Raw genomic sequence first — 27,643 nt, forward strand, 5'->3', positions numbered from 1 at the left:
CTTTGGTATATCCTCTGGTGCGACAGGTACCTGAAAGTATGATTTAAGAAGGTCCAATTTAGTGAATACCTTGGCTCTGTGAAAGGAGGCCGTGAGGTCTTGCATGTTGGGCAAGGGGTAGTGGTTGGGCTCCGTTGCAATGTTGAGACGTCTGTAGTCGCTGCAAGGTGTCCAGGAGCCGTCCGGTTTCTGCACCATGTGGAGGGGGGAGGCCCACGGGCTGGAGGCCTTTCTGCAGATTCCCATCTGCTCCATCTCTGTGAATGCCTTCTTCGCCTCCTGAAGGCGCTGTGGGGGAAGTCTTCGGAACTTCGCGTGTGTCGGGGAGCCTTTAGTTGTTATGTGGTGGTATATGCCATGTTTGGCTGGGGCCCCAGGGACTTGTCGAAGTTCAGGCTTGAACACTTCGGGGAACTCCGTCAGCAGGTGTGCGTACTGGTGGGGGGCGACGGAGCTGATGGTGGGTGCCTTGGGTCCCCCTGTTAATGGAAGAGATCGGCAGGAGTCAGTATCGAGGAGGCGCTTACGACCCACGTCGACTAGCAGGCCAAAGTGCGCCAGGAAGTCCGCCCCCAGGAGCGGGGTTCCTACGCCCGCGACGATGAAGTCCCAGGAGTAACTCTGGCCAAGGATGGAGATTGAAAGGGGCCTGGTGCTGTAAGAGAGGATGGGGGATCCGTTGGCGGCCGTCAGGAAGGCGGCCGGGTCTGGTTTCTGGTTGCGGTCCTCCTGGATGCCGGGAAGATCGATCTAAAGGCCCCTGTGTTGACCAGCATCATCCTGCCAGAGACGGTGTCGCGGACGTAGAAGCCTACTGGTTCTGGGCCCCTGGGTTTTTTGGTTGCCATGGCGGTTTGTCCTGCTGGCCGCCGCCACCCCCGTTTTTTGAACGGGCGAACGAGCAGGGTGGCAGGCAGTTTCGGGCGTCTTTGCCGAACCACTTGTGGTAGCAGCAGAGGCCCGGGGAACTCCATTTGTTTTGGGGCGGTGGACGCCTCCTGGCGACGGCGTTGACGCCCTGCTCCGTTTCTTCTTCCAGCTGGACGGAGTTGAATGACTGTGTGGGCGCTTTTAGCAGCTGTGTGGCCTTCACACAGTCCATGAAGTGCTGCGCCGTTTCTATGAGGTCGTCAAGAGGCATGATGTAGGGATGAGGAATCTGGGTGCGGACCTCCGGGAGGAGCTGGCGAAGGTAGATCTCCCACGCCAGGCTTATTTTCTGCCACTTTTTCGTGCCGTCGAAATCTGGTAGTGACAGAAGGTCCTCGACCATGTTCCATGCGTCTCTTGCATTGAGGTCATGCTGTGGGTTGACGGCGAGGTTGATAGCATGGGCGGCCCGCTCGGCGACAGGTAGGGAGCACGTTTCGAGGAGGATCTTCTTCGCGACGTTGTATGTGAGGGGGTGTGTGTCGGGCACCCGCGAGGCGAGTTTTCTGTATACCTCCTCCGGGAGGGCGTTGAGGACCGTGTCAGCCTGCAGGATTTCGTCCGTCAGGTGCGCCACCCTGAAGTGGCTCTCGACCCTACGCAGCCACATTGTTGGGTTCCCCTGTATAAAAGGTGGCAACTTTACTGTCAGGGCTGCCCGCGACTGTGTTGCCAGGCCATGGAGTGTTCGGAAGGTAGACCTCCGAGTCCGTGAGGTCCTCGGTTAACTGCACGAAGGAGGGGATGCCCGCGTCCATGCTCGCTCTCTGCCCTCTTACTGGAGTGGGGTACTCGCGTCAGAACTCACTTTCTTGCGCCGTGTGTGTCCGTTAGTGACGCTGGTGGGTTTGCCGACGAGAGTCAGCACGCTCAAACGCTGGTTACAGCGCCGTGTTTAGGCCACTAAGGGCGTTGGAGAGTTCCTGGAGCCAAGACTGAGTCGCCGTGTCGGTCTGCTAATGGCTCCGGGATACTCCGGGGGGTCACCACTGTAAGAGGTGCAAAAGAAACAAGCAGGTAAAAGTTACTGCTGGTTTATTACAGATTCAGGCAGTTTATATAGCGACCGACTGGCGCCGAACCGCGGACGACAATGACATTGAGCGTGACCTGAGATCAAAAACAATTAACAATAATATACGGCAAACAAGTAAAATTTACAATACAAAAACATACAGAACTCCAATATGGATACAGTCTTGATGCCTGCGAATAAAGAAACATATGATACATAATTTGTGACAGTTGGACAAATACATATAAAGTTGAAATGGTAGAAAATGCGTGACCTGGCACGTTAGGCGTGATGAATTGAGAGCGAAGAACATGGGAAGTCACCAAAGAAAACTTGCTCAGCAGAGACTTAATTAATGACGCCTTCGAAGCACTCCGCTGACGTCGATGTGGTGACTTTACAAATTACATTAAATCCAAACTGAGAAATAAAATGCAATTAAACTTACTTCACTCTATTCTCACCATAAAATTTGGGTTGATCAGAGTTGATAAGTGTTGGGCTTCTTACAGGCTCCCTGAGGCAACTAGTTCTTAAGCAAATTGGCACTACTGAAGCTTACAAGAGCAACTCAGACCCAGTCGCCGAGCCTTCTAGTAGTAGTAGTAATATCAATACTTCATCACTGGAAATACTACAGGTAGATACATAGATGCATTTATTCAAAAAATCTTCTAATTAGATACATTTCAGATTATTATTCATAGACCCTAGATATTTCTAGATATTTTTTTATATAATGCTGGATAGTTTGTTCATGAAAAAAGTGGCAACACTGTGGCTGGCAAGTCCTGTCAGTTGTCCACAGAGTTGTATGAGAGTTCAACATACAGGTATTTACCCATTTACGATGTTTTATTTTAAGATGAATGGCGTTTGCGGTGGTTTCGAAACAGTACCGATACGACAATATTGAAAATATATTTAAAACTTCGTGTGCGACGGGCACAGGCAGTAGCATACATGGCGTTGTGAATTTCTTGGAGTTTTATGTCTATGATACAGTAATTCATATTTTATGTTTATGACACAGTACTTCATATTTCATTAAAAGGATATGTATGCACAGTACTGAGAGAGAGAGAGAGAGAGAGAGAGAGAGAGAGAGAGAGAGAGAGAGAGAGAGAGAGAGAGAGAGAGAGAACTGAGATATCTTTGCATTAAAGCCTAATACAGTAACATACACACTCTTACACTATTTTGTTTATATTTTATGCTATAGTATTTTCGTTTATATTTTTACTGCATTTTCTTATTTTTTTTAAAGTCTTATAAACCAAATTATAAATGCAATCAAGTCTGTAGGGTACATATGCACAGGTACATATGCACACACACTTCCGTGCTGTCAGTGAACTTGGTACAGCCTGTTGGGTTTTGTCTTGCCTATATATGAATAAACATTTTAAATATTTTTATGGTGATTAGCGACGAAGATTCTCGTTTACTGTTATATGTGCTAATCATACTTAGAATAAACTTGTAATAAAAATGGTACAGTAGGTCAAGCAAAGCAAAAAAAAAAAAAAAAATCGTAACATACTTACATATGCATGCACTAATTCGAAGGTGTTGTTAACTTGTTTTAGTTTTGTAATTTTATGTTTGTGATACAGTAATTCATATTTCATTAAAGGATATGTACAGTACTGAGAGAGAGAGAGAGAGAGAGAGAGAGAGAGAGAGAGAGAGAGAGAGAGAGAGGTGCGAAATAATGAGCAGGAAGACAAGTACTGCTGGTTTATTGATGTTGTTGTTTGTTGTTTTAGATTTAGCTGGCCTTGTGCCAGCACGGGCTCTTGCTCCTAGAGCAGCCCGTAAGATTTATTGAGTTGTTGTTGTTGTTTTAGATTTAGCTGGCCTTGTGCCAGCACGGGCTCTTGCTCCTAGAGCAGCCGGTAAAGGTTTATTGATGCAGCGACCTGCTTATAAAGCGGCGTGGGGTGTCTGCTATAACGCAGAGACCGCGGGTACAAAATTTTACAGGTGACCTGAGGTCAAACTATTTCTCTACAAAAAACAGGATAGGTACATACAGAAAACATAATGATTAACAATGACTGGTTAGACATAAAAATACTCAGTTACATATATGTGGCGCAAGGTCCAGTGAACAGATAATAAATATACAATTCATAATAATGATGATAATATTGTGTCCGTCCGACCCATGGTCGCATGGTGAAGGTGCTGCAGAAAATGGGATGTTCATTACAGAGAACACGTTGAGCGGGAACTTTACAATAACGCCCCCCCCCCCCAAGATGTAGGTAACGTCTGATCAAAGCAGGTACCTGCTGGCGCGGCGGAGGGGGCCTCATTTTCTCGATGCCAGCTGGAGGGGGTGGTCGTCTTCTTCGGTGCCCTTTGGAGTGGTGTGTTGGGGTGCCCTCCTGTCTGGTCCCGGGGTTTTCCAGGGACGCTCACGACGTTTTCCTGTGGATGGGGCAGGCCAGGGGGTTGCTATCTCCTGCGGGAGGCTTTGGGAATCGCCCCTGACGTCCTCCTCTAGAAGGACCTGATCCATAACCATCAAAGACAATGGTTGCTGTACTGCCATAGTGCTTACTTGTAAAAGTGGCATACGACTTGGCTATGTTACCGTAGGTATCTCCATTTTTCCACTTGAGCTTGTGAAGTAAGGATCCTCCATCAATTATATATCTATCAGTTTATGGGATGCCATGTGGTATCAGAGCAGTTGTTGAGGCCTTGGTACATTGTTCACTGATAGCATGAGCAAGCTGTGGTTTATCAGCCTTGCATAGCGCATCTTTGTTCTTGAACAGGGAGAGTGGATATGGACAGAGTTCGTATCTCATTACGTCTTCTAAGGATAGATTTCCTGTATTTGAAACTACTAAGAAATGTTGGAATAGTAGGCCTGGGTCTATGGATCTTTCAGGAGCGATCTTCACTGCTGATGAATGTCCCATGGTTGTAGCTTCATCTTTTTTCTTAAAAGAGATGGAGAATATAGGTTGTCCAGCCATAGTTTCAATAAGCTTTTGTCCAACTTATTTATATTCTTGTACATTTACTTCTTCCTTGGCCACTACACCATTAATGATATTTCTTAAAACAGGGTCAGGAGAGAAGGGCGAACATGAATTTAGTTTATCCTTTATTTTTGAGATATCAGAAGTATCTCTTATGATCCTAGCCTCAGTCGAATCCCTATGTTGTTCACTAGTGATATAGACAAGATTAGTAAACTCTTGCATGGCATTGTTAAGCTCGGACATTATGGGAGCAGACATTGTCTACAGTGCTCGCTGTTCTTCTGTCATCTTACTGCCATGGGTCAAGCCATCTGTACCTTTTATAGACCTCATAAGTGCTTGCTCAATGACTAGACCACAGCTTAGGCCTGCCCAGAACTGATTAGTTCGATGGATGACATGGAACCCTTCCTGGAACTGTCTGTAAACATTGAGGTTTATACTCTCAAGTTGACTCATTTCCTGGATATACAGATATGCTGATCTGAGGTAGTTGTAGTGGCCTGCTGAGGTGAATGTTGGCAAGGAATCAGCAATGGCACGCAAGTGGTGCAGCCATGAACCAGTTCTATCAGCTTTGATTAGGGCTCGAGCAACACCAAGTATTTCCTGGTAGCCTATCCCCAATTGAATAGTTTTAGATTGCTTATAAAGCAATTTGCATCATTAAAAATAAACAAAATTATCAGCTTAATAAGTAGATTACTGAAAAATAACATGAACAGTGGCACAGACATATAAAATTAAGTGAACATTTACCAGTTCATCTCAGTTATTTTCTAGCCATATTGGAAGCCATCTTGGATAAACTGCAGTTAGATCTTTTACTTGTTGAAACTAAATATTTCTAAAAGTATTTCTGCCTAAAAGCCAAATAATTGACACTAAAACACATATATCCATTAAATCTATTGTGATGGTTTTATTTCAGTGCCAGTGTCAGCCATCTTGGATTTGACTTGCTTTTACACCACTTTCAACTGGTCACATCTTCATAGACTTTCTCACACGCTTTCAGTATATGTAATACAAACAGAAACTAGTGAAAAACAATTTGTTAGTATTATTTGGAGGCTGGCAGACTTTTTTTTTCATAAATTGACCTGACTACATTAGAAACAGGTAACAGGGACGTATTGGCCCCTAGGCACCTGTATGGTAAGGAAATTTTAAGAGATTTCCAGGTTCTAGGCTTACACCTTGCAGCCTTTTGGTACAACAGATGGCTCAGGGTGTACTTTGTTCTTCATGTTTGAATCACAGTAAGCATCGGGGAAGGTTTTCTTTCATAGAAGGAACCTCAAACATTATGTCTTTTTTGCCATTTTGCTTTTTTTTTTTTTTGTAAGTGATCAATGACAGGTCGATTTCTGTGTTTCTCAGGTGGATTCTGGTGGTTCCTGTGCTAGTGCTGAGTATATCCAGACCTGCTAGCTTTGTTGTCTGCGTTCCTAGAGATATTCCTCTTTGGGTTGACTGTCAGATTCAACCACTTGTAGTTGGGTGTCTTGGGTTTGGGACTTCTGTGACTTCACACTTGGAGAATCTCCAATGTCTCCTCATTCAAGAGGGTTCCCTCTCTGGTCTATGTAGTAGTTTTTGGAATATTTTATTCCCTGAGTGGCTGTTTACCAGGGAAGGATCATCTCTAATTGCATTGCTGGAGATGAGGTATCTTTCTGGTCAGAGCTGCTAGTCACCAGGTAGTGGTGTTTTCTTGCCCAACATCATTGTATGAAAATTCTTTCTGACCCAACATTTGAAGGCAGGAATCAGTCTTACACCAGGGCTGGATTCCAGAAATCGATCTCTCCTTTTCAAGGGAGAATTTTTATTCTCAGGAGTTCTAGATGGTCTCTCTCTTGGGATTAAAACCCCAGAGATATGGGACTCTTGTCCTTAAGAGTTTTGACTTGTAGCCTGTAGATAGATCTGAATGAAAAGACTGTTTTCAATTAGCCCTGATATTGTCATAGGTGCAAGTGAGTCTGGGCTCTCATATCTTTGACACTTGGGAGGTTGGAGTTCTGTTTGTTTGGGATTGTCCAAATTTCATCAAGACTCTGAACTGTTGGTCACCTAAGTTCGAGCCCTTTTCAGCCACCTTGAAACTGGACTTTCAGTGGTGACATGTAGAATACTACTGTGTCCATTTGGGCATTACATGACTTTTCAGTCTTGAATGTTGATGTTCTTCAGTTAGTACTAACAGTCAAGGAAAGGGTGTTTGAGAACACAGGGTTTCTCTAGCTCTCTGAGTCAATCCATGTGCATACGACTCACCATGTGTGAAGGGCAAGTATGCAACCCAGATTAGAGCTCATGATGGTAGGGGCACCGCACTATCCTTTGCACTCAGTAGGTACTTGTTGGATCATCAGGTATTTCTCATGAAGAGATGAGCATACTTGACCGTATGCATGTTTGTTTTACCTGCAGATCATTGCCCACTGGCCTTGGACACACTTTCCTCAGACTGGTGGTGGTTGCACAAGGGTTGAGTATTTAGCTCAGCTCCCTTTTGGGACAAGTGGCACCTCATCTAAGGTATATGGCTGACAAGAGTGAGGTGAGGAGTGACTAGTTATCCATCTCCTCTCTCTCCATCTTCCTTTTACCTAAATTGGAGAGTCAGAGTGCCAGTCATTGTACAAGCTGGACAGATGAGAATGCATGTTAGCTACTCGACTGAGCATCAGTCTTTTCATTAGTTGGGAAGGACGCATGTTTCTTTTCTCTCCTGGCAAAGATGAGAGTAGGATAGATGATATATCAGGCCTTCATTGACCTAAGCCTGCCTTTTTATCTTCAACATTTTATTCTCTCAAGGTTCATACAACCTGATTAAGGAGATGCATTATAAACCAATTACTTAATTGTCCAGACTTCTAGCAGCTGCAACATCCAAAATGAGCAAGACATTCCCAGTTTGGGAAAAACTTACCAGTCAATAAGTCTCCTAATGTAAAGAATGTAGGTTTGTACTTGTGTAGGAACAACAACAAATTTTGAAAGCAATTTGTATTTTTTGTAGCATACAAGCCTGAAGTTCTTTACGTGAATGGCCCACCTCAGCCACCTCTCTAATCTGTCACCTGAGACAAAAGGCAAAGTCAAGTGCAGACCATCAGGTGGGCGGGGCTTCCCCCTGCCTGTCGCTAGTTAACTATCTTGTCAGTAAGTTTGAATTGCTGATCCAGCTTGAGTTTGTAAGCTTATCCTAATGTAAGGGATTTCAGGTTTGCTTGTTAGGAAAAATAAAAGTTGCTTTCAAAATTTGCTATTTTTCACTGGTCTGGAATGGTTATGGTTGTCACCAGGTTTTGCAGGTCTTGCAGTGTTTACCATAGGATTGCACTGAGGGGCTGTATCAGCAAGACACCATCGGGAAAGATAATGTTGATGGAAGAGTCATTCAAGAGAGTAGCATTAGTCCTGACTGGACCTATATTGCCGGATATTGGAGAAAGGCAACAGGTACATCCAGATGATGGTAGAGTAATTAAAGTAGATTTTAGTGCTGCTCTCAATTTAGTAAATCATAAGGTACTTATTTTTAACCTTCAGAATCTTGGAGTGGGTGGATATGTTTTAGGATTACTCCAGGATTTACTTACAGGTAGGCAACAGCAAGTTGCCATTGATGAGATGTTTAGCAAACCTAGACCTATTGTGTCTGGAGTTCCACAGGGTAATGTTCTTGATCGGCAGTTATTTTTCCTGTAAACAAGTGATATGGTTCTTGGCCTGGAAAATAAGTTGTCCACTATGCTGATGCTGCAATACTTGGAGTGTAACAAAAGTATCCACTTATGATTATTAAAGCTGCCATTAGTCTCAGTCGTGACATGGAGTGGATTAGTAAATGGTGTAGTTGGTGGGGGTATGAGCTGAACTCTATTAAAGCAAAAACACTGATTTTCCACCCCATCCTCCCCTTCAGGTGTATAGGACTCTGCTGAATAAGTCTGCAGCTTTGACCATACTTGTTGTAACTTTTGACCGATATCTTACTTTTGAGAAACATCTAATGAAAGTGTCAGCAAATGCTACACGAAAGCTAAGTATTGTACATAGGGCCTTTTATATCTATAACGATGATGAAATCAATGCAACCTGTTTTATGTTATTTGCCCCTCCTTTACTAGAATACTATTCTCCAGTGCATATGTCTGCTTCTGCCAGAGATTTACCTCCTTTAGGTAGAGTGGTCCATGGTGGTAGGTTTCTGTTTCCTAAGACAGTATTAGCAGTTATGACTTGAACTATCCCTGGATGGTCTCTTGTGTGTCAATTTTTCTTAAGTTGTAATTTAACAGAGAACTTTCACTTTCGCAATTGAACCCTGATCCTCTTTTCCTGCTGAGAGTAACCAGATTTGCTGAACAGCAGCACCAATATGCAGTAAATGTGCCTTGCTGTCGAAATTATTAGTTCCAGAGGTCTTTTATTCCTCAAACTACTGGACTGAGGAACAGTCGTCTTAGGGATTTTGTGCAATTAGAGCCCCAAAAGTTCATGCGAAGATGTAATGTATTGCTCCCTAAAACAATTCTCCTTATACTTTAATCATATATTTACATTTTTATCTATTATTTATTATTTTGTAAATTTATTTTTTTCTAATAACTGACCTCTTCTCTCTGTATTTCTTATTACCTTCTGTTATTTCTTTCAAATGAACCCCATATTCTTAGTAAGCTTGAATGGCCCCTGTAGGGTTGTTCCATGTGAATAGGGTTCATCTTCTGAATAATAATAATAATAATAATAATAATAATAATAATAATAATAATAATAATAATAATAATAATAATAATAATAATAATAATAATAATATCCAGAGGCAGTGGCACTTCCTAAGATAGAGAGTGAACACATAGCAGAGGCACTACTTGAAGTTCCAGTGTGGTAGGATTCCCAAAGGAGATACTTGGTTTACTTCTATGATGATGAGGGAAGTGAGCATCTGGTGATCACCAAGCAGCTGTTTACAACTCCCTCTAATCTGAAATGCAACAGATTTTACAAAATGGTCGATGGTGTGCTAAAATCTATGCTGAAGATGTGTGAGGAGAGGCCAAAGGATTGGGACCAGTATTTGCCAGTGATCCTGTTTGCACACCGAGAGATACCCTAGATGATCACCAGATTTTCACCATTGAAGCTACTGTATGGAAATAGTGTGTGAGGAATTAAGGACTCGAGATTGTGAAAATGAAATTTGCAACACCTACTAGTACTACTGGAGTTGAGGAACTGTCTGGAAGAGACATGAGAAAGAGCCTTTAAGCGGTGCAGGGATGCCAGAAGCATACGGATTAATGGGAACCCTTTTCTCAATTTAGGATTGATATGTTGAGAGGGTTTGCCCCGGCAAAAGTTTGATAGAGATTGTGGTACTCGAACAACACTTTTGGCTTCAGAAAATGGCAGCACAATTTGCCACAGATTTTGGTAGAACTTGTTGTGCAATTTATGAGTGCTTTATAAATCTAGTAGCCGCAATACTGTACCAGTAATTGATTGCATAAAATGTTTTTTTGTGCTAGCCACATACGTAAGTCATTGCTGATAACAGACATTTAAGAGCTTGCAGTGGTATCTGTGCAGGTTTCTCTTATTCTAATGATTGTGTGCTGGACCTCATGAAATGCTTCACAGTTGTATTTACTAAGCAAGTAAAATAAAATAAAAGGAAAAGACTGGAATCGTTTATAGATTGATTAAGGATTTAGTAGTTAGTTAATGGTTAGGCAGGTTTATCCAGTAAGGTGCTGTTTCAGAGACTGAAGTTAACTGCTGGTGTGTAAGGTAAATTTTGTAAATTTTTGTAAATATATGTCCAGGTTAAGAAGTGATTGTTTAATTTACTCCCCAAGAATGTCAAACTGGACCACTGCTCCACACCTCTCAGTATCATAAACTATTCCTAAGAAAAAAATACACGACACATTTGGCATCCAATGTGGGGCTATTGTACTGATGATAGTTTAGTAGTGAAGTAGCATGAAAAGGTTGTTGGAAAGCATGTGGTGTAGGGTGTAGTGGAAGTAGTGTAGAAAAATAGAAAATTTTTGAAATTGGTGTAATGTGACATTAAGTTTTAAAAGATGGAGGGATTAAAGTGTGGAGCAGCTAAGGGAATCCATAAGGAAGTCAGGAGCAGAAAATGAGCAGTTAAGACAGGAGAATGAGATGCTGAAGAGGATGATGAAAGAAATAAGGGAATCAGTAAGGGAACAGGTGAAAGCAACGGGAGAGGAAGAGAGAGAAGATAGAAAGGATGTTTAATGCAAGATTAGGACCTGGTATTAGTAAGAGTGAGGAAATACAAGGGGCAGCAGGAACAGGACGGGTAGAATCGATCCTAGACCAGAAGGAGGGGGAGGATATGAAAAAGACTGAGGGAAAGGATAATGGTGCAAAAGATCGGAAAGAGAAGGATAGGGAAAGTGAAAAGAAAATAAGGCCAAGAAAAAGACGGAGATAGCATACAAGTTGAACAGGAGTAGGGACGGTAGGATGGTTGTGCAGCAGAAATGAATGAGAAAACGGATAGAGATGACTATGAAGATCGAGTGATGAGGAAGTGAAAGACGTGAATAGGAGTATAGTACTCAGGGAGGTACTTAGGATAGAAAAGTACAAATTGAATGAGGGGGATATAAATGACTTTTTAAGGAGTATGAAAGGTAAGCCATAGAGAAGTAAGGGGACAGTAAGCATCAATGGGTACAAGGATTAGATGAATTTCTGGAAGGTAAACTGTTAGACTTTTATCAAACAATCATGAGTGTAGGAAGGCAGAGGCACAAAGTTGTAAAAGAAAGAATGACTGATCGTGTGAAGAGAGTGGAAGAGGAAATAAGGTATACATAAATGGAAGAATGAGTTGGAAGATGTACGGTACAGATGGGAAAGAATGAGTGTGTCAGTGTGTGCCCACCAACTTGAAACTTTAGTCAGAGAAAAGTATAGGGATTAAGGTATTAATGGCAATAAGATATTGATAAAGAAGTTTCTGGCTACTTTTCCTGATTGTGTGGCAGAGTTTATAAATGCAAAGCAGAAAGAAGAGATGAAATGGAAGAACGAATGATTAAAATGGAATGATGTGCTAGAGTTAGCAGAGGATTTCAAGTTTGAAGGTATGGAAGACGGTAGGGATGAGAAACGAGTGTATGTTTAGCCTGACTGTATACTGGATAGTAATTGATATCTCGCAAAATTATATTAATATAAAATGTATCGGAAAATGACATACTTGAAAAATGCATTTTTTAAATTTTTGAAGCATCTGATTTTTTTTTGCATGTTTGCAGTTCTTTTATGCACTGGAGTTCAGTGCTATACAAAAATGATCTTCATGCTGCCTGCTTTGATTTTCCTCCTTATAAAAGTTTCGTTGAAGAAAAACAAAATAAATGTAATTCTGTGGTAACTGGATTGACAGCAATATTGTTTTCAATATAAGAAGAAACTGTCTTAAATTTGGACTTTCCGAGAATTGCCATACTTTATTATTATTACTAGCTGACAACCGGCGCTGTCCAAGAAAACTCTGAATGACAACCGATAAACTCTCTCTCTCACTTTTCTCCTTTTTCTCCTCCCTAACACCCCCTCTGCTCTCTCTCTCTCTCTCTCTCTCTCTCTCTCTCTCTCTCTCTCTCTCTCTCTCACTTTTTCCCTCTTTCTCCTACCTAACACCCCCTCTACTTTCTCTCTCACTTCCTCTCCCTCTCACTCTTTCTTTCTCTCACTCCCTCTCCCTCTTTCTTTCTCTTACTCTCTCCCCCGCCCTCTCTCTCTCTCCAACCCTCCCTGACTCTTTCCCTCTTTCTTCTCCATAACACCCCTTCTACTCTCTCTCTCACTCTCTCACTTCCTCTTCCCCCTCTCTCTGTCTCTCCGACTATCCCTGTCTCTTTCCATCTTTCTTGTCCCTAACACCCCTTCTACTCTCTCTCTCTCACTTCCTCTCCCTCTCATTCTCTCTCCGTCACCCCCTTCCCAACCCCCTCCCCCTTTGGTGCCATTCTTTTCCAGTTAGTATGTCATGTGTACCGAAATTAGGTATGATAAATTCATAAAGTTACGAAGTCCACAGCCATAACCAGCCCTGTTCCACTGGCAGAACCAGCCCCATTTCAGGGAAGCCCTTCCACCCCAACCCCTTTGGTGTCCTTTGGTGCTAGTGATGTCTTACCCCCACAGTGTTCTTTTTTAGATAGTAAGTCATATGTATACCAAGTTTGGTTGAAATTGCTCAATGCGTTTCAGAGTGTATGTGGAACATACACACACAAGCACACACATACATAAATCCATTTTTATATATATAGATTGGCTGACCAACCTGGCACTGCCCGGGAAATCTCTGAATGACAACTGATAAACTCTCTCTCCCTCTCTCTCTCTCACTCCTGTTAAGATAGTTGCTTCAGTTACATTGCCCAGCATTTTTGATAGCCTTTTTATATTTCACAGTTTCTCAACCTGCATTTCTATTGGGGCTGAACTTGACTTGAAAGGCATCGGGAGTGTCTCTATTCATCCCAGCGATCTCGAAAACTTTGGATTAGACTCTGTCACTTTTGACATCTTATTTTTCACCCCTTCTCACTGCCCCCCCACCTACCCTGTTGGGGCTGAACTTGGGCTTAAATGGCATCGGGAGTTTCACTATTCATCTCAGCGACAGCGACCTCAAAAACTATGGACTGGACACTAAAATTTGTAGTTTTTGGTTATTTTTTTGTCACCACCTTCCCACCCCCTTCCTATCAGGACTGAACTTGGACTTAAAGGTTGTCAGGAGTGTCAGTATTCTCAGCGACATCGAAAACTATGGATTAGACACTAATATCTATCGTTTTCTGTCATTTTTACATGCGACCCCTTCCCACCCCCCCTCCCTATTGGGGCTGAACTTGGACTTAAAGGGCATCAGGAGTGTCACTATTAATCTCAGTGACCTCGAAAACTATGGATTAGACAATAATATCTGTCGTTTTCGGTTAGTTTTATGTGTTACCCCTGGCCCCCCCCTTCCTATCAGGGCTGAACTTGGACTTAGAGGGTATCAGGAGTGTCACTATTCTTCTCAGCGACCTCGAAAACTGTGGATTAGACACTAATATCTGTTGTTTTCTGTAATTTTTACATTTCACCCACAACAACCCCTTTGGTGCCAGTGATGTCTTACCCTCACAGTGCTCTTTCCCAGATGATAAGTCATATGTATACCAAATTTGGTTGAAATTGCTCAATGCTTCCCAGAGTGTATGTGGAACATACTCACACACACACATATTTACATGCATCCATTTTCCTATTTATAGATTACTATTATTGTTATTATTATTCAGAAGATGAACCGTAGTCATGTGGAATAAGCCCATAGGACCATTAACTTGAAATTCAAGCTTCCAAAGAATATGGTGTTCATTAGAAAGAAGTAAAAGAAGATAATGGGAAAAACAGAGAGATAATTTATTTAAAAAATAATTAACAAATTAATAAATAAAGAAAAAAATGCAAGTAAATAATTATTCAGCAAAGGAAAGCAGACAAGGGACTTGCCGAAAGTATTCTGGGAAATTAAGAAGGACACCACAGAAAACTTATTACGCTTATGAAATGGAAAAGAAGATGGCAAGTAGCAAGAGTTGCGTAAACCTTCCGACGAAAATCTTAGTTTGTCCAGACCACTGAAGCTGCTTCGCCTTAGTTAAAGGTGAGCAATACAAACCTGGAACTGCGAAAATGAAAATAAAAGGGTTCCTTTAGACAATTCGTACTGTTTGCTACAAATACAGCATTACTTTTGTCAATTGATATTTTCCTCCTCAAACTGACAATGGGCGTTATTCTTTTATTTGATGGCGTTTCTTCCTCGAGGCATTGATCCATGACTGACGTTGCTTCATCTGTCCTGTGAATGTTGGTCTTGAAAATGTACTAGTGCAGTATGCCTCTACACACTCCCTCTTACATGCTCAATGGCAGTGATATAAACTTGACAGGTATCTGGAAGAGACCGGTAGATGTGAGAGCTGAGACTGAACTCGAGCAGAGAGACTGTGGACTAGACGATTCTGGTACTGGGTAGTGTGGCAAGTAGTCTTCCCTTCCTCCTCCTCGACAGAATGTTGGCACTGATGAATAGCAAAACAGTTAGCCCACGATAGTCCCTGTGGCATAGGCAAGAAAGGTTGTAATAAAATCTTTCTGCTAAAATTGTGATAATGGAAGATGGCCAAACAATCATAGCCACTATTGTTACAAACAAAACGGTTCTCACTATGTCCCTACTGCACCTTACTCCATAGCCTGCTTGGTATGGGAAACACTGTATATAGTTAGTTATTCGGAGTATTTGGCAAGACGAGGCGTTACCTTCATCACAGATGTTCTTTATTGCCTCACTTAGAAAATATATAGTATGATGACGAAGCCCCCTCCCCCCAAAAAAGAAATTATTAGAAAGTTTGTCTCTCTACGTGAATGATGGTATCAGTACAAAATACTAAAGATTTGTTCTCTCTACCATCGTCGGAATACTCTTCTCTTTTTTACAAACCAGTAGCTGAGGCGTGATAGCCCTTTTGTTTTGACAATAGTAATTATGATATTCTGGCCATCTTCCATAAGCGCAAATTTAAAATGATTTTATTACAGTCTTTTGTGCCTATACCTTAGGGGCTATTGTGAGCTAACTGTTCTGCTGTGGGTCATCATTAACATTTTGCTGAGGGGTGGGTGGTAGTGGGGGGGACCACTTGCAACGCTGCCCAATAGAAAAACTCTCATTTCCTGAGCTGCTGTATTTGGCTGCAGTATGATTTTCGTGGAAGTGTTATTTATGGCGACGATTCCAGTTTGAAAAGGCTCTAACACTATCTCAAAACGCCCTTCACCAATGCCTAGATTTTTTTATAAGTGTTCGAAGCACCTACTGTAACAAATCAATACTCTGGGTTAGGTTACGCGTTACTGATTCAGTAACTCCCACACTGCTGGATGTTCCTTTGTCAAAATATTGAAATGAAAATGTGTAATTCAAATAAGTTCCTAAACCTGTTTCCTGCATACTTCATATTCTGCATTAAGATCACCTGCTGCGAATAAGGATGGCCTACTTGGACATTATTGCCCTGCTCCAGACTTTTAACCCTCATTATCTCCGCTCACTCTCCCATCATCGCCATTGTTCACTGCAATGAGTGATTACAGAATATGATTATAGAATTAACCAGCAAATGCTTTTTGTTTCAGTTGCCGTCACTCTCTCACTACTCGCAAACACCAGCTTTCACCCTTCATTCAGGACCTCTTTTCCCACAGACTTGCACCAATGTCTCTTTCATTTCCAGATTATTCTTCATCACTGTATCCACAAACCAATTAAATAGCAACAAAAATACAGTGACAAGTTTTTGCAGCACAATTTTACACCAGACCTGTAATTTTTATTTGCCTGTTCTTGCAAAGGCTTCACTTGTCATTTGCCTTTTAGTTCTATCTAGATTTGTATATATCACAAAAAAGGATTTCTCTTTACTATCAACTTTCTTATTCCAGTGTTCATGACATAACTGATTCACCACTTAATCTTTGTTTAAATCCTTATCTAAATCCTCACTGCTGTTTCCCTTAAAGCTTCCCAAGTCTGTTTACCAAAAATCCCCCCACCCCCATTATTCTTACATTCATCTCCATCACCTTTACTTAAAACAAATGGTCAATTATTTCACTCGCCCATTGTTGGACAGACGTTCAGCCAGTTGTACTTCATCACTTGTCCTTCAGCATGACAAAACGCATCATCGTCAGTGTGATCCTATCACCTTGTTCTGCAGCCTTTATATTACTTCATTTCTACTTTCTTACTTACTTCCATTAGAACAGGGTGGCACCAACAGATTTTGACCCTTGCCATCTTTTTTTATCTTTTATTTAGAAAAATACATTTTAAAGTTCATTTTACTATTCAATACATATGCAATATATGTAATTTATGTATAAAATCAACAAATATAAGTCATAATATTTTATATACATAAATATACTTAAATTTACTATGTACATACATACATACATAAATACATACCCATATACTGTATAGTATACATATCCATTATAGTATACACACTCACATATATCTGTATATATTAAAATTCCAGGTAACTACGTGTAAAATGAGAAAAAAAGGTTTTTAAATGATTTACGCAATACATACCTATTCCTGAATATACTTTCTCTTATTAAAACAATTAAATGTGGATCATCTAACAACAACCTAGATTTATAACTATACCAAATATCAGATATGGAATCTGCTAATAATACATTTGCAGTGTTTCTATCTGTCGAACTATTTGTTTCGAAATCAAATTTTAGTACTTGAAGAAAATCCTTAGTTCTGACTTTACACAAAGCTTTAAACACTTTTGTAAACCATTCTGTTAACTTTTTATTCATTCTACAAAAATAAAATAAATGCATCATAGTTTCTTTTTCCACACAAGTACTACATACAGTACATCATCTTGTACGATATTCATCATATGTAATCTGTCCCGAGTTGGCAATACTTCATGTGTACTGTATATTTATGCAATACTTCTCGGACATGTGGCTCTATAAACTTGCTGTTAACATTTACCCATATATTCTTCCAGTTAAACAATGGGTAGTTATTTTGAACATTTGGCTTATAGTATCTACCATTAAAAATCTATTTATATACATTGCTACTTTTACAATGCGGATACACATCCATCTTGATGACTATTCTTAAAGTATTAATGATTTCTTCATAATAGGGGGTGGTGATTACTGCAGCATCTTTAATTCCATTATCACTTAATAAGTAGCTTCGTTTCATTTTGCAGTAATACACCATTAGCTCACACCCAAACTCTTTTTTTGAAAAACTCTTATAAAAAGTGCAAAAGAGAATTGCCTTTACTATATAGCCAATTTTTACTACTCCACACCCTCCTAATCTTGGTAAACATGTTGTTTTCCTGCTAATTGGCTGGTAATTATAATTACCTTTCCATAAATACTTGAAAATACATTTTTTTATCTGCTTCTCAATATTTTTGGGATCGGTATCACATGGGCTATACACCAACATTTTGATAAAAACTTCATATTATTGACCAGAGCTTTTTGAAATATTGTTAACTTCCTATTATATGAAAAGCCGACCATTTTCACCACATTTTCTCTAATTTTGTTCCAATTTTCCTTCCTTGTTTTACAAAAATCATTAAAATAGGTTATACCTAAAATTTTACAGCTATCGGTTTGTGTTCAAATTTTGTACTGGCCATAAGGTTCTGTTTTTCCATTGCCCTAACCCAAATATGCTAGTTTTATTCAAGTTAAGAGAAGCACCAGTAGCATCCTCATACATTTTTAAGATCTTAAAACTTTCTTCTATCCCTTCATCTCCACATACTACAATAGAGCTATCGTCTGCACACCCAGCAACACAAATTCTTAGATTATTTGGCATTTCAGGCGAATATTTACCAACTCTTTGTTTCAACAATGTATACGGTGGCTCTTGCGCTATTATGAACAACATCATCGACAAAGGACAACCTTCCTTGTCTGACTGATCTTTTGATGGAAAAAGTCTTAGTTAGGTTGCCATTAATACTCACCAAACTATTTGCATTTGTGTATAGCATTCTTATTAGACCAATGAACTTGAATGAAAATCCAAACCGTTCTAGCACTTTAAACAAAAACTCCAAATTTGCTCTATCAAAGGCCTTTGACCAATCTAAATTAATTAAAGCAGCTTGCATACCTTTTTCATTTATGTAATATATCATATCTCTCACCGTTGTATTAACTTTTGTTTTTGATCTTCCTGGGACATTACAGAACTGTTCAGGTGATATGCTCAGTGGAAGTAACCTTTTTAATCTATTTGCAATTATCTTTGTAACTATTTTGTAATCAACATTTAGTAATGTGATAGGTCTTAAATTAACAATGCAATGTGAATTATCATCCTTCCAAAGTAATTTCAGTACTCCCTTGTTCATGTCAGTACCAATCACTATATTTTTAAAGATATAAATTACTTAATTACATCTAAAAAATCTACTTTATTATATTCCACATTTTCTTATAAAATTCTACTGGTAATCAATCTATGACAGGTGCTTTTCTATTTTTCATCGATGGTATAACCTCCCATACTTCGTTTTCATTTACCACTGCTGTTAATAATTCATTTTCCCCATTGCCTATCACAGACTGAATAACATCTAAAACTCTATTATGAACCTGAGTATTACATTCATATTTATTGTACAATTTTTCATAGTACTCTACTGTATGTATTTCCATTGCTTTATTATCCGTGACATATACCCCGTCCTTTGTTTTCAATTTGGATATCATTGCCACAGGAGTCTTTCTTCTGTTCTTAATCTAACTTTTACCCCTTCACATATTTCATCTTCTACTGTTTTTATCCGTTCCCTTAATTCAGATATCTTTTCAAATTGACTGCCTGTAACATACTGATGATGATACAAATTCCAAAGATGTGCTTTCAATACATTTAATAACCCATACTTTTCCTGTGCCTCTTGCTTTGATGCTTTCACGAAAAAGCTCTTTATACACTTTTTTGTATATATCCACCAATCAGTTATATTTTGTATATATCACCAATCAATTACATTGCCAATAACATGGTTATCACTCTTCATCTTTAAATCGTTCCACATCATTCGAAAGTTCCATCAACAAGGTAACTCTCTAAAATCTTACAATTTGCTTTCCAATTTCCATGACCCCATTTCAGATTATCATCTATTTTAATACTAGTTTTTAAAATGTTGTGATCAGACCAACTAATGGAAATGTTTAAAGTTTCAGTAACATAACCAGCTAAATCCCTTACATAAATTCTATCAATTCTAGAGCCATAATTCCTCCTTATATATGTAAAGTACAAAATTGTTTTTCAAAACCCATACATCTTTTAACCTTAATGAATTTTTTAAGCTTATCAAGGCTTTGGACAAGAAACCTTTGTCACCTTTAGAGACATGATCCCTTTGACAAGTTACACAGTTCCAGTCTCCTGCTATAATAACATTTTTCCAGTTATTTCTGCAAAATATAACAAATCAGTATCAAACAACTCTTCTCTTTCTTTCCTTTTGTCCCTACCCGAGGGAGCGGATGCATTTATAACCTGGAATACTACTTCAGCAATACAGCATTTCACACTTAATATTCGGCCCTTTGTATCCATCTCATTTTTCATGTTTTTCACTTGCGATGACAGCTTGTTTATAAACACCGCAGTCCCTCCCTTTAATAAATGAGTTGAATTTAATATAACATGGCAATGTTTTTCAATATACTCTAGTCTATTTTTCTCTTTAACATTATGTTCTTGTACGCATATTATGTCTATCTTATGCACAAGCATTAATTCAATGAGTTTAATCTGTTTATTCAAATTATTTAAACTGTTTATGTTAATACTTATGATATTTAAATAAATGAAAATCCCCCAAAAATAAGATAGATATACTATTCTTCTCTTAAATTCAATTAATTTTGGACCGTTTAGCATCTCTCTTGTGTATGTCATCATCTGAAGATTCTTCCTTTTTATCTCATTTCTCAATATTTTTCCACCTATCCAAGTCATCTTTTTTCAGCTTCACACTTATTTGCTCACCAAGATTACCCACCATTTCACATTTGTCTGACTCAGATTCTATAAATCCATTATCTTGTAACCAAACGGTGTCGATTCCTTCCATATCCTGTGTAGTGGTCCTTTCTGCATCCTGCCAAACTGTTCTGGCTTCCGAATCCTCAGTCCTTATTTCTTCGTTGTGTATTTCAGCCAGTGCAATACCTTCTGTAAAACCTTGGTCTTGTGACATATATAGCTTTTTCCGTTCCTTCCGCAATCTGTGTATCTGTCGTTTCGTTTGCTTCTAAATTTGGCATACCTTCTTCTGGTTCCATACTCTCATCTTCAGTAACTTGAATATCCTCGGTAATTACGACTTTGTTTTGCTCATTCCCAACATTACTTTCCAAATTTTCGACCGTTTCACCATTATGCATCAGTGGTCCTCCTTGCCCTTCCACCGCTGTACTGTACTGGGTTCATTGTTTCCTTTGTTTTCTTTTGTCGTTCCTTTATTCATGTCCGGAAAGTCGTCCTCAATCCAAATATTTTTCTTTCCTAATATGTCTACAACACAATCATCAGCCAGATGTCCTTCATTACCACATTTATAGCATGTTCGTTTCTGGCCGTTGTATAGGAACGAAATATTATGCCCAAGTATATAAACAGAAAACGGAATGTTCTCCCTTATCTTCATTTTTGCTGTCCTCGTTCCATTTAACATTCCCTCAAAAGGACCGTCCGTGTGCATACCTGTTATTTCTGATTGATTCTACATTGCCATATTTACTTAGAATCATAATAATTACTTCATCGTCCATTTCAAATGGGGCATTCCGTACTGAGGCGTATGTCGTCCATGAACTAATATTGATAACTTTAACAGTTTCCGTTTCATCATTTTTATCACTATCCTCATCAGCTCGTACCACATTCTGAAAGGTTTCGTTTTCAAGAAATTTCACAACTACTTTCTCTTTAGTTTGGTTCTGAACCCCAAAAATCTTCCTTCTTTCCATTTTCAATATATCAAATAGGACTTTTCTAGTTAATTCAACTGACGCATAAGTTGAAAATAAAAGTCCTATGAAGTCCTGCCTCCGAAAAGGTTTATAAGTGCCCATTTTCAACGGGGCTTTTTCTTCACAGTAGTTCTCCCTGCATGTCCAATTTCTAATTACACGTTTTTCTCTCAATAGATGGCGCTAGTGCCGCCAAACCCCCAGCCAGGGTTACTACTGTCGCAAAATCCCAGCAAGGGTTACCTGTCCTGGCCGGGACTTTCCTAGATACTGTAAACCCTGTTTCACTCCTGAATTTTAACTATAATACAAAAGAAGCATTAAACAGTTATGTCACTTAAATCACTGCATGTTCACTTACATCTCAGTCCAATTTTGTAACCGAAACCTTCATTAATGTTCGAAAAATCGGCCAAAATAAGCAGGACGGATCGCACGCTTTTTTACACGACAGCTCTTCCTCTTCTTCCCATGTCCCTTGCCAATTGCCATCAGGTCTTTTGAAAATGAGCTTGTCAGACCATCACACTACCCGACAGATGTTTAAGGCTTCTATTCAAGCACTGACCAGACCAAATGCCGCTATGGCCATTAGCAGTATTATATATATATATATATATATATATATATATATATATATATATATATATATATATATATATATATATATATATATATATATATATATATATATATACACATATAACTATATTTTATTATAAAATCTATGAGGAGGACTACTTTTTTTTAAAAAAAACTATTTTTTAGTTTAAAGGAAATTTTATTTCTGAGTCAAATGACTGCAAGAGCTGCAATGAGAATATGCTCTATGTATTAAAGTCTTTATGTTATTTATTTTAAATTTAAGGAAATTCATTCCAAGACCGGTAAAAGTGGACTTTCTGAAAATGCTAAAACTTAAGAGTGACTTGCTGTTGTTTACGGTAGTTTTGGTAATGCTTGCATCTAAAAAGTTAAGAATATTATTTTCTTCACGTTGCACGGCAAACTGAATACAAGGGTGTTTACTATTCAAGTAATCATGGAACTGCTGGACGTGACTTAGATTCCTGAAAACCAAAAAATTTGTCGTCAACTTAAAGACTTCAGTACATAGAGCATATTCTCGTTGTAACTCCTGGCAGTCATTTGACTCAGAAATAAAATTTCTTTTAAACTATTTCAGAATTAATGCTTATCCTAGTAACATAATATATAAAGAAATAAAAAATTTCCTAAATAAATCCCTTAGTATAAGTAGCAAAATAGATATACCAAGGGTTGATAAACTGACTAAGTATTTTAAAATACCATATATAAGTGATCCATGTTCTAAATACGTTACAAGAGAACTAAAAAATATGTTCAAGTATGGCTTTCCCCACATTAACCCAAGTTAATATTTACCAACGACCGTACTATTCAAGCGTTATTAAACCATAAGGACAAACTATATACCTTCAGACCTTTTGTCTGGCATCACCTATACTTACTGTACAAGCGTGGCGTCTCTAGCACCACCTACAGTATATTGGCCAGTCAAAGAGGTCAGTCCGGACAAGATCTTCCGAACATTATGGCGTTTCTCCTCGTACTGGCTACTTGCTGGCCAAGCCAACCAGACCACCGATTTTACAACATACAGAGGAATGTATTACAGGTAGAAGATTAGAAAATTTTAGTGTTCTTGGTACTTTTAATGAAGAATCATTATTGAGGATGTGAGTCGATTGAAATATTTTTTTTTAGAAAACCAGACCTTAACCTTGACAATTCATCTTATCCTTTGCTTTTAATATAAATCATTTAATAATTGATTTATGATGTAAACTCTTCAATTTCTGTTTTATCCAATAAGTAGTTTATATGCTATTGTAAATCATTTTAAAGATTTTATCAATTATCTCTATTGTTGTCACCTTTATCCAGCTCTATCAGCCAATAATGATTGTATAATCTTTTGACTATTAAATATTGTAATGTCTTTTTTAGGCTTGAAAATGTTATGAAGAAACAACGAAACGCGGCGCAAATAAAATGCGGCGGTTCTTAACCTCCTGAGCTCTTCTTTTCCCGCTCACACTTACATTTCCAAAACATCTGTCTACTTACATATAATATATGTATATATATATATATATATATATATATATATATATATATATATATGTATGTATATATATGTATATATATACACACATATATACACACACACAAGAAATGGGCGAAGGACTATTTAAATGTTTAAAGTCCCAAAAAAGAAATGTAGGAATACTGATTTAACTGAAGATTGAAAATTATCAAAAAAGAAAGCATGAGATCTCCGAGGCTTGATTACCGTGAAGGGCGGAGGATTAGTTAAGAAAGACTAAAGGGACTTGTGGTGTAAGTATTAATAACCCACTTTACCAGTACAAACAAGAAATTATTGGGGTCTTGTCCTCATTTCCTAATAAAAGTGGTTGCAGAGCATGGAATCTGGTTGTATGTATGTATGTATGTATATATATACACATGTATGTATTGTTTTTATATATATATATATATATATATATATATATATATATATATATATATATATATATGTATGTGTGTGTGCATACATACACACATATGCATGTATCTATGTGTGTGTGTGTGTGTGTGTGTGTGTGTGTGTGTGTGTGTGTATAAAGCCAGATATGGCCAAGAGGGAAGTGGAAAAACAGTGTAAGTTTGCTCACCTTCACTCTAAGGCATTTTGAGGTAAAATGCATGAAATGTAACCAAAGATTCCAAAGAAGAGTCGGTTTTACAAAAACTGACCAAGATTAAAGGGCTACTACTGTATGTAACCACTGTAATGCAGATAAAACACAGATGTCCTGACACTGGTGGTAGCTCTGCGGGTGAGGAGGAACAGCGGTCTGGGATAAACTCGGGTGCTGGAACAAAGAAGGAGAAGCAAAGAACAATAAAAAGGACAACAGCGTCTCTTTTAGGTCTCCGTCGAACTTTTCTGTAGAATGGGTGTTATTATTCCTGCATACATATAATTGTGTGTGTGTGTGTGTGAATGTTTTCGGGCATGTTCTATGTATGTATTTATGTTTATGTGAAAGTGCGTAAAACCTCAGCGGTGGAAACCAATAAATAAGTAGGTTTAAAGTTGGAATCGTAGTCGTTTAATCACGCAAAATGCTTCGACTGCAACCAAACGATGTATAAAAACGCTATGGTCAGGAACTAATGTCGCCCGTCAATAATGACTGGAATATGTGTGGGTGAATTGTCTTATCTAAAGATAAAACTTGATAATAGCTATCAGTAGATTCACGAGAAGACATAAGTAGTGATTCTGTAAACAACACCCTTAGACTAGGTATTTGGTGTTATCTCTCTCTACATGGAAGTGACCTCTTTATCACCTCTCCTTATTTTTGTAAGCTATTTTAGATATAGAAAAAATCGTCATTTCAATATGAGAGATGAGTCTGCTACTATAGGCTACTGTAGATTCTGGCCCTGCATGAAGAGAGGCGGTCAAAGTAAAGACCTACGGCTTCCTTTAACATTATATATACGGATTTTCAAACAGGTTATGGCACTGGGATTGTAAATCTTCCTGTTGATCTAGAAAAATATTCCTATATGATGAATGATGAACATTTCGTTTTAATTTCATATCCTGTATCACGAAGTTTTTGTTATTTATGTTTGTCGTTTTGCCTATCATTATGAGATGGATGTTGTGGCTGCACTTATTTTTCTTGAGTGAAAACTGTAGCCTACTGTACCTTGCAGCTGGCGAGACGTCGACGCAGAAGCCACTGCCCAAGCTCAGCTTCTCCACGAAAGACGTCGACATGTTGGTGCACAGCTCGAAACAAGTTAATCTGTCGCTCAGGTATTTATCAGAAACACGAAACGATTCTCGTTTCCTGTTGTGAATCTATTTACATCTTTGTGACAAAGAATCTTTGATCTGCTGATGCCTCAGTTAATAATGACAGACGGTTCGAACAAAACTTCTAATACGAAACTGATTATCTCTGGAACTGTACTGGAATTTGTTTTGGTCATTAAACTGTTTATCAAAAATCGTCACTGACATTTCACTTCACTTCGAAAATCACGCGTGCTTTCTTTCTCCGCGCATGCGCTCCACGTGCACAATAACGTGTGTGTTAACACGTTTATCAGTTCAATAACCAAGAAGCCTTTTTGAGTCTTCTTAAATATAGTACGTCTGTGCCACTCATTCTTTTCCGCATTCTTTTTCAAAACTGGAAAGTTAAGCATGTCTGGCCAAACTTCTAGTGATCAATAATTAACCCATTTAGCCATTCTTATCAATCATGCTGCTAGTTTTTATACAGTTCCAGCCATCCTAATGTGGGCCTTTCTGCAAAAAGGGGTTATCATCCCATAGAGAAAAAAGTGACTGAACTGGAATTTAGTGAAAATGGTAACGGAAATGAGGTTAATAGGCTACTCATTCGTAACGTTGCACTCTAATAATTTACTTTTAGATGAATCATATAACTCATAATAAGGTCGCGTTCTGGCTCTCGAGCTATGACATTTTAGTTAAAAATGATCTGCGATAACTTCTTCGAAAAAACAAGAATATTCAAATGATATATTTCATAATTCGATCAATACAGTTTACTGCAAGTGAGAGTATCAAACCGGAATTCATCTTTGTTGTTCCAGCTCTGAGCCGGAGAATTCCTTCAACGTCACGTTTTCCTTTGACCAAGAAGTGTTGGAAGAGGTCGAAGCCATCTGCTTCCCCAGAAGTGAAGGCAGTTCCCGTCTGTGGCAGGTCATAACACTCAACAGCACCAAGAACGGCAAAACCTTATTCATAGCTGAACCAGATGTCAACGGTTCTGTTACGTAAGTATTATTATGCTGGAGTAGCCTACTTGCACATGAATGTTACAGTATTTAGGAGCTTTGGGAACCTCGTTCAAGTCATATGCATGGCATCTGTTTCAGAGGTTCAGGTAATTCCTTATCTAAAATATTCTGTATCAAAAGTAACTTTCCCGTTTCTTATTTTTTTCTTATCCATACGTTTTCTAAATTAACTCAAACGCTAACACAACCAGCAGAAACCCCCAGCTCAAAAATTAAAAACTCTATTGAAAAATAATGGATAAAAAAAAAAATAATTATACAAATGTCACCATTACCGTTTCCTCGCTTATCGATCAGAGTTGCCCAACGTAGGCTAAGTCGGAACCGAGTTCAAGAAACAAGTTTGGAACATTGAGCAACACCTAGAAATGTTTAATCATTACTTACTAGATTTACAGTTATTACTGACTAAATACGGAATGCTGTATTTTGAGCATCAGTTAAAACCCTCATGGACGTTTGCTCAAAACAAGCTTTGCTATCATACATATATGTATATATATATTATATATATATATATATATATTATATATATATATATATATATATATATATATACAGTATATATATACTCTGTACATTTTTTGCAATATAGTGGAGCAAAAGTGTATGAAACCCACATGTGAGTGAAAGTAGAGCTTCGGTTTGAATGGCCTGCATCAAAACATGTCACATTCAGTCATTCCTTCCAAAGTTAGAGTTAAGAGTTATACAAAGAGTGAGTCCGAACTTGAGAGTAAAGGTAATAATGATAATGATAACAGTCAATCAGTAATATAGTTAATAACCAGTGCACCTGCCATTATCAGTCAATGTGTGAGCATAGCGAGCGAGCGAGCGAGCGAGCGAGGCCAAATGGTACAAAATTAACCAAATCGCATCTTGCTGGATTGGCTGACCTTCTGTCAGTAAGCAGACTGCTGCAGCTGAACATTTACGAAATTTGGTAGATGTAACTAGCCAGCCAGCCTGACCTACTGACGTCACTAATCAGGTGGCAACTGTTATGTCATATGACCCAAAAACATTCTACTGTGACTGTTAACTGGAACTTTTTCCTAATTCAAAT

General features: G+C 38.8%; 1 protein-coding gene across 1 annotated transcript in view; it reads left to right on the forward strand.

The window, feature by feature from the left end:
- The window catches only part of LOC136837564 (cystinosin homolog), a 148,075-nt gene that overhangs the window by 13,926 nt on the left and 106,506 nt on the right, over nt 1-27,643 (forward strand). Inside the window, exons 2-3 of the mRNA XM_067102430.1 lie at nt 25,453-25,555; nt 26,365-26,550. Coding sequence (XP_066958531.1) covers nt 25,453-25,555; nt 26,365-26,550 — 289 coding nt within the window. The remainder of the gene's footprint in view (nt 1-25,452; nt 25,556-26,364; nt 26,551-27,643) is intronic.

Source organism: Macrobrachium rosenbergii, chromosome 59 (assembly GCF_040412425.1).
Source record: "Macrobrachium rosenbergii isolate ZJJX-2024 chromosome 59, ASM4041242v1, whole genome shotgun sequence".
In the NCBI taxonomy this organism is placed as follows: domain Eukaryota; kingdom Metazoa; phylum Arthropoda; class Malacostraca; order Decapoda; family Palaemonidae; genus Macrobrachium; species Macrobrachium rosenbergii.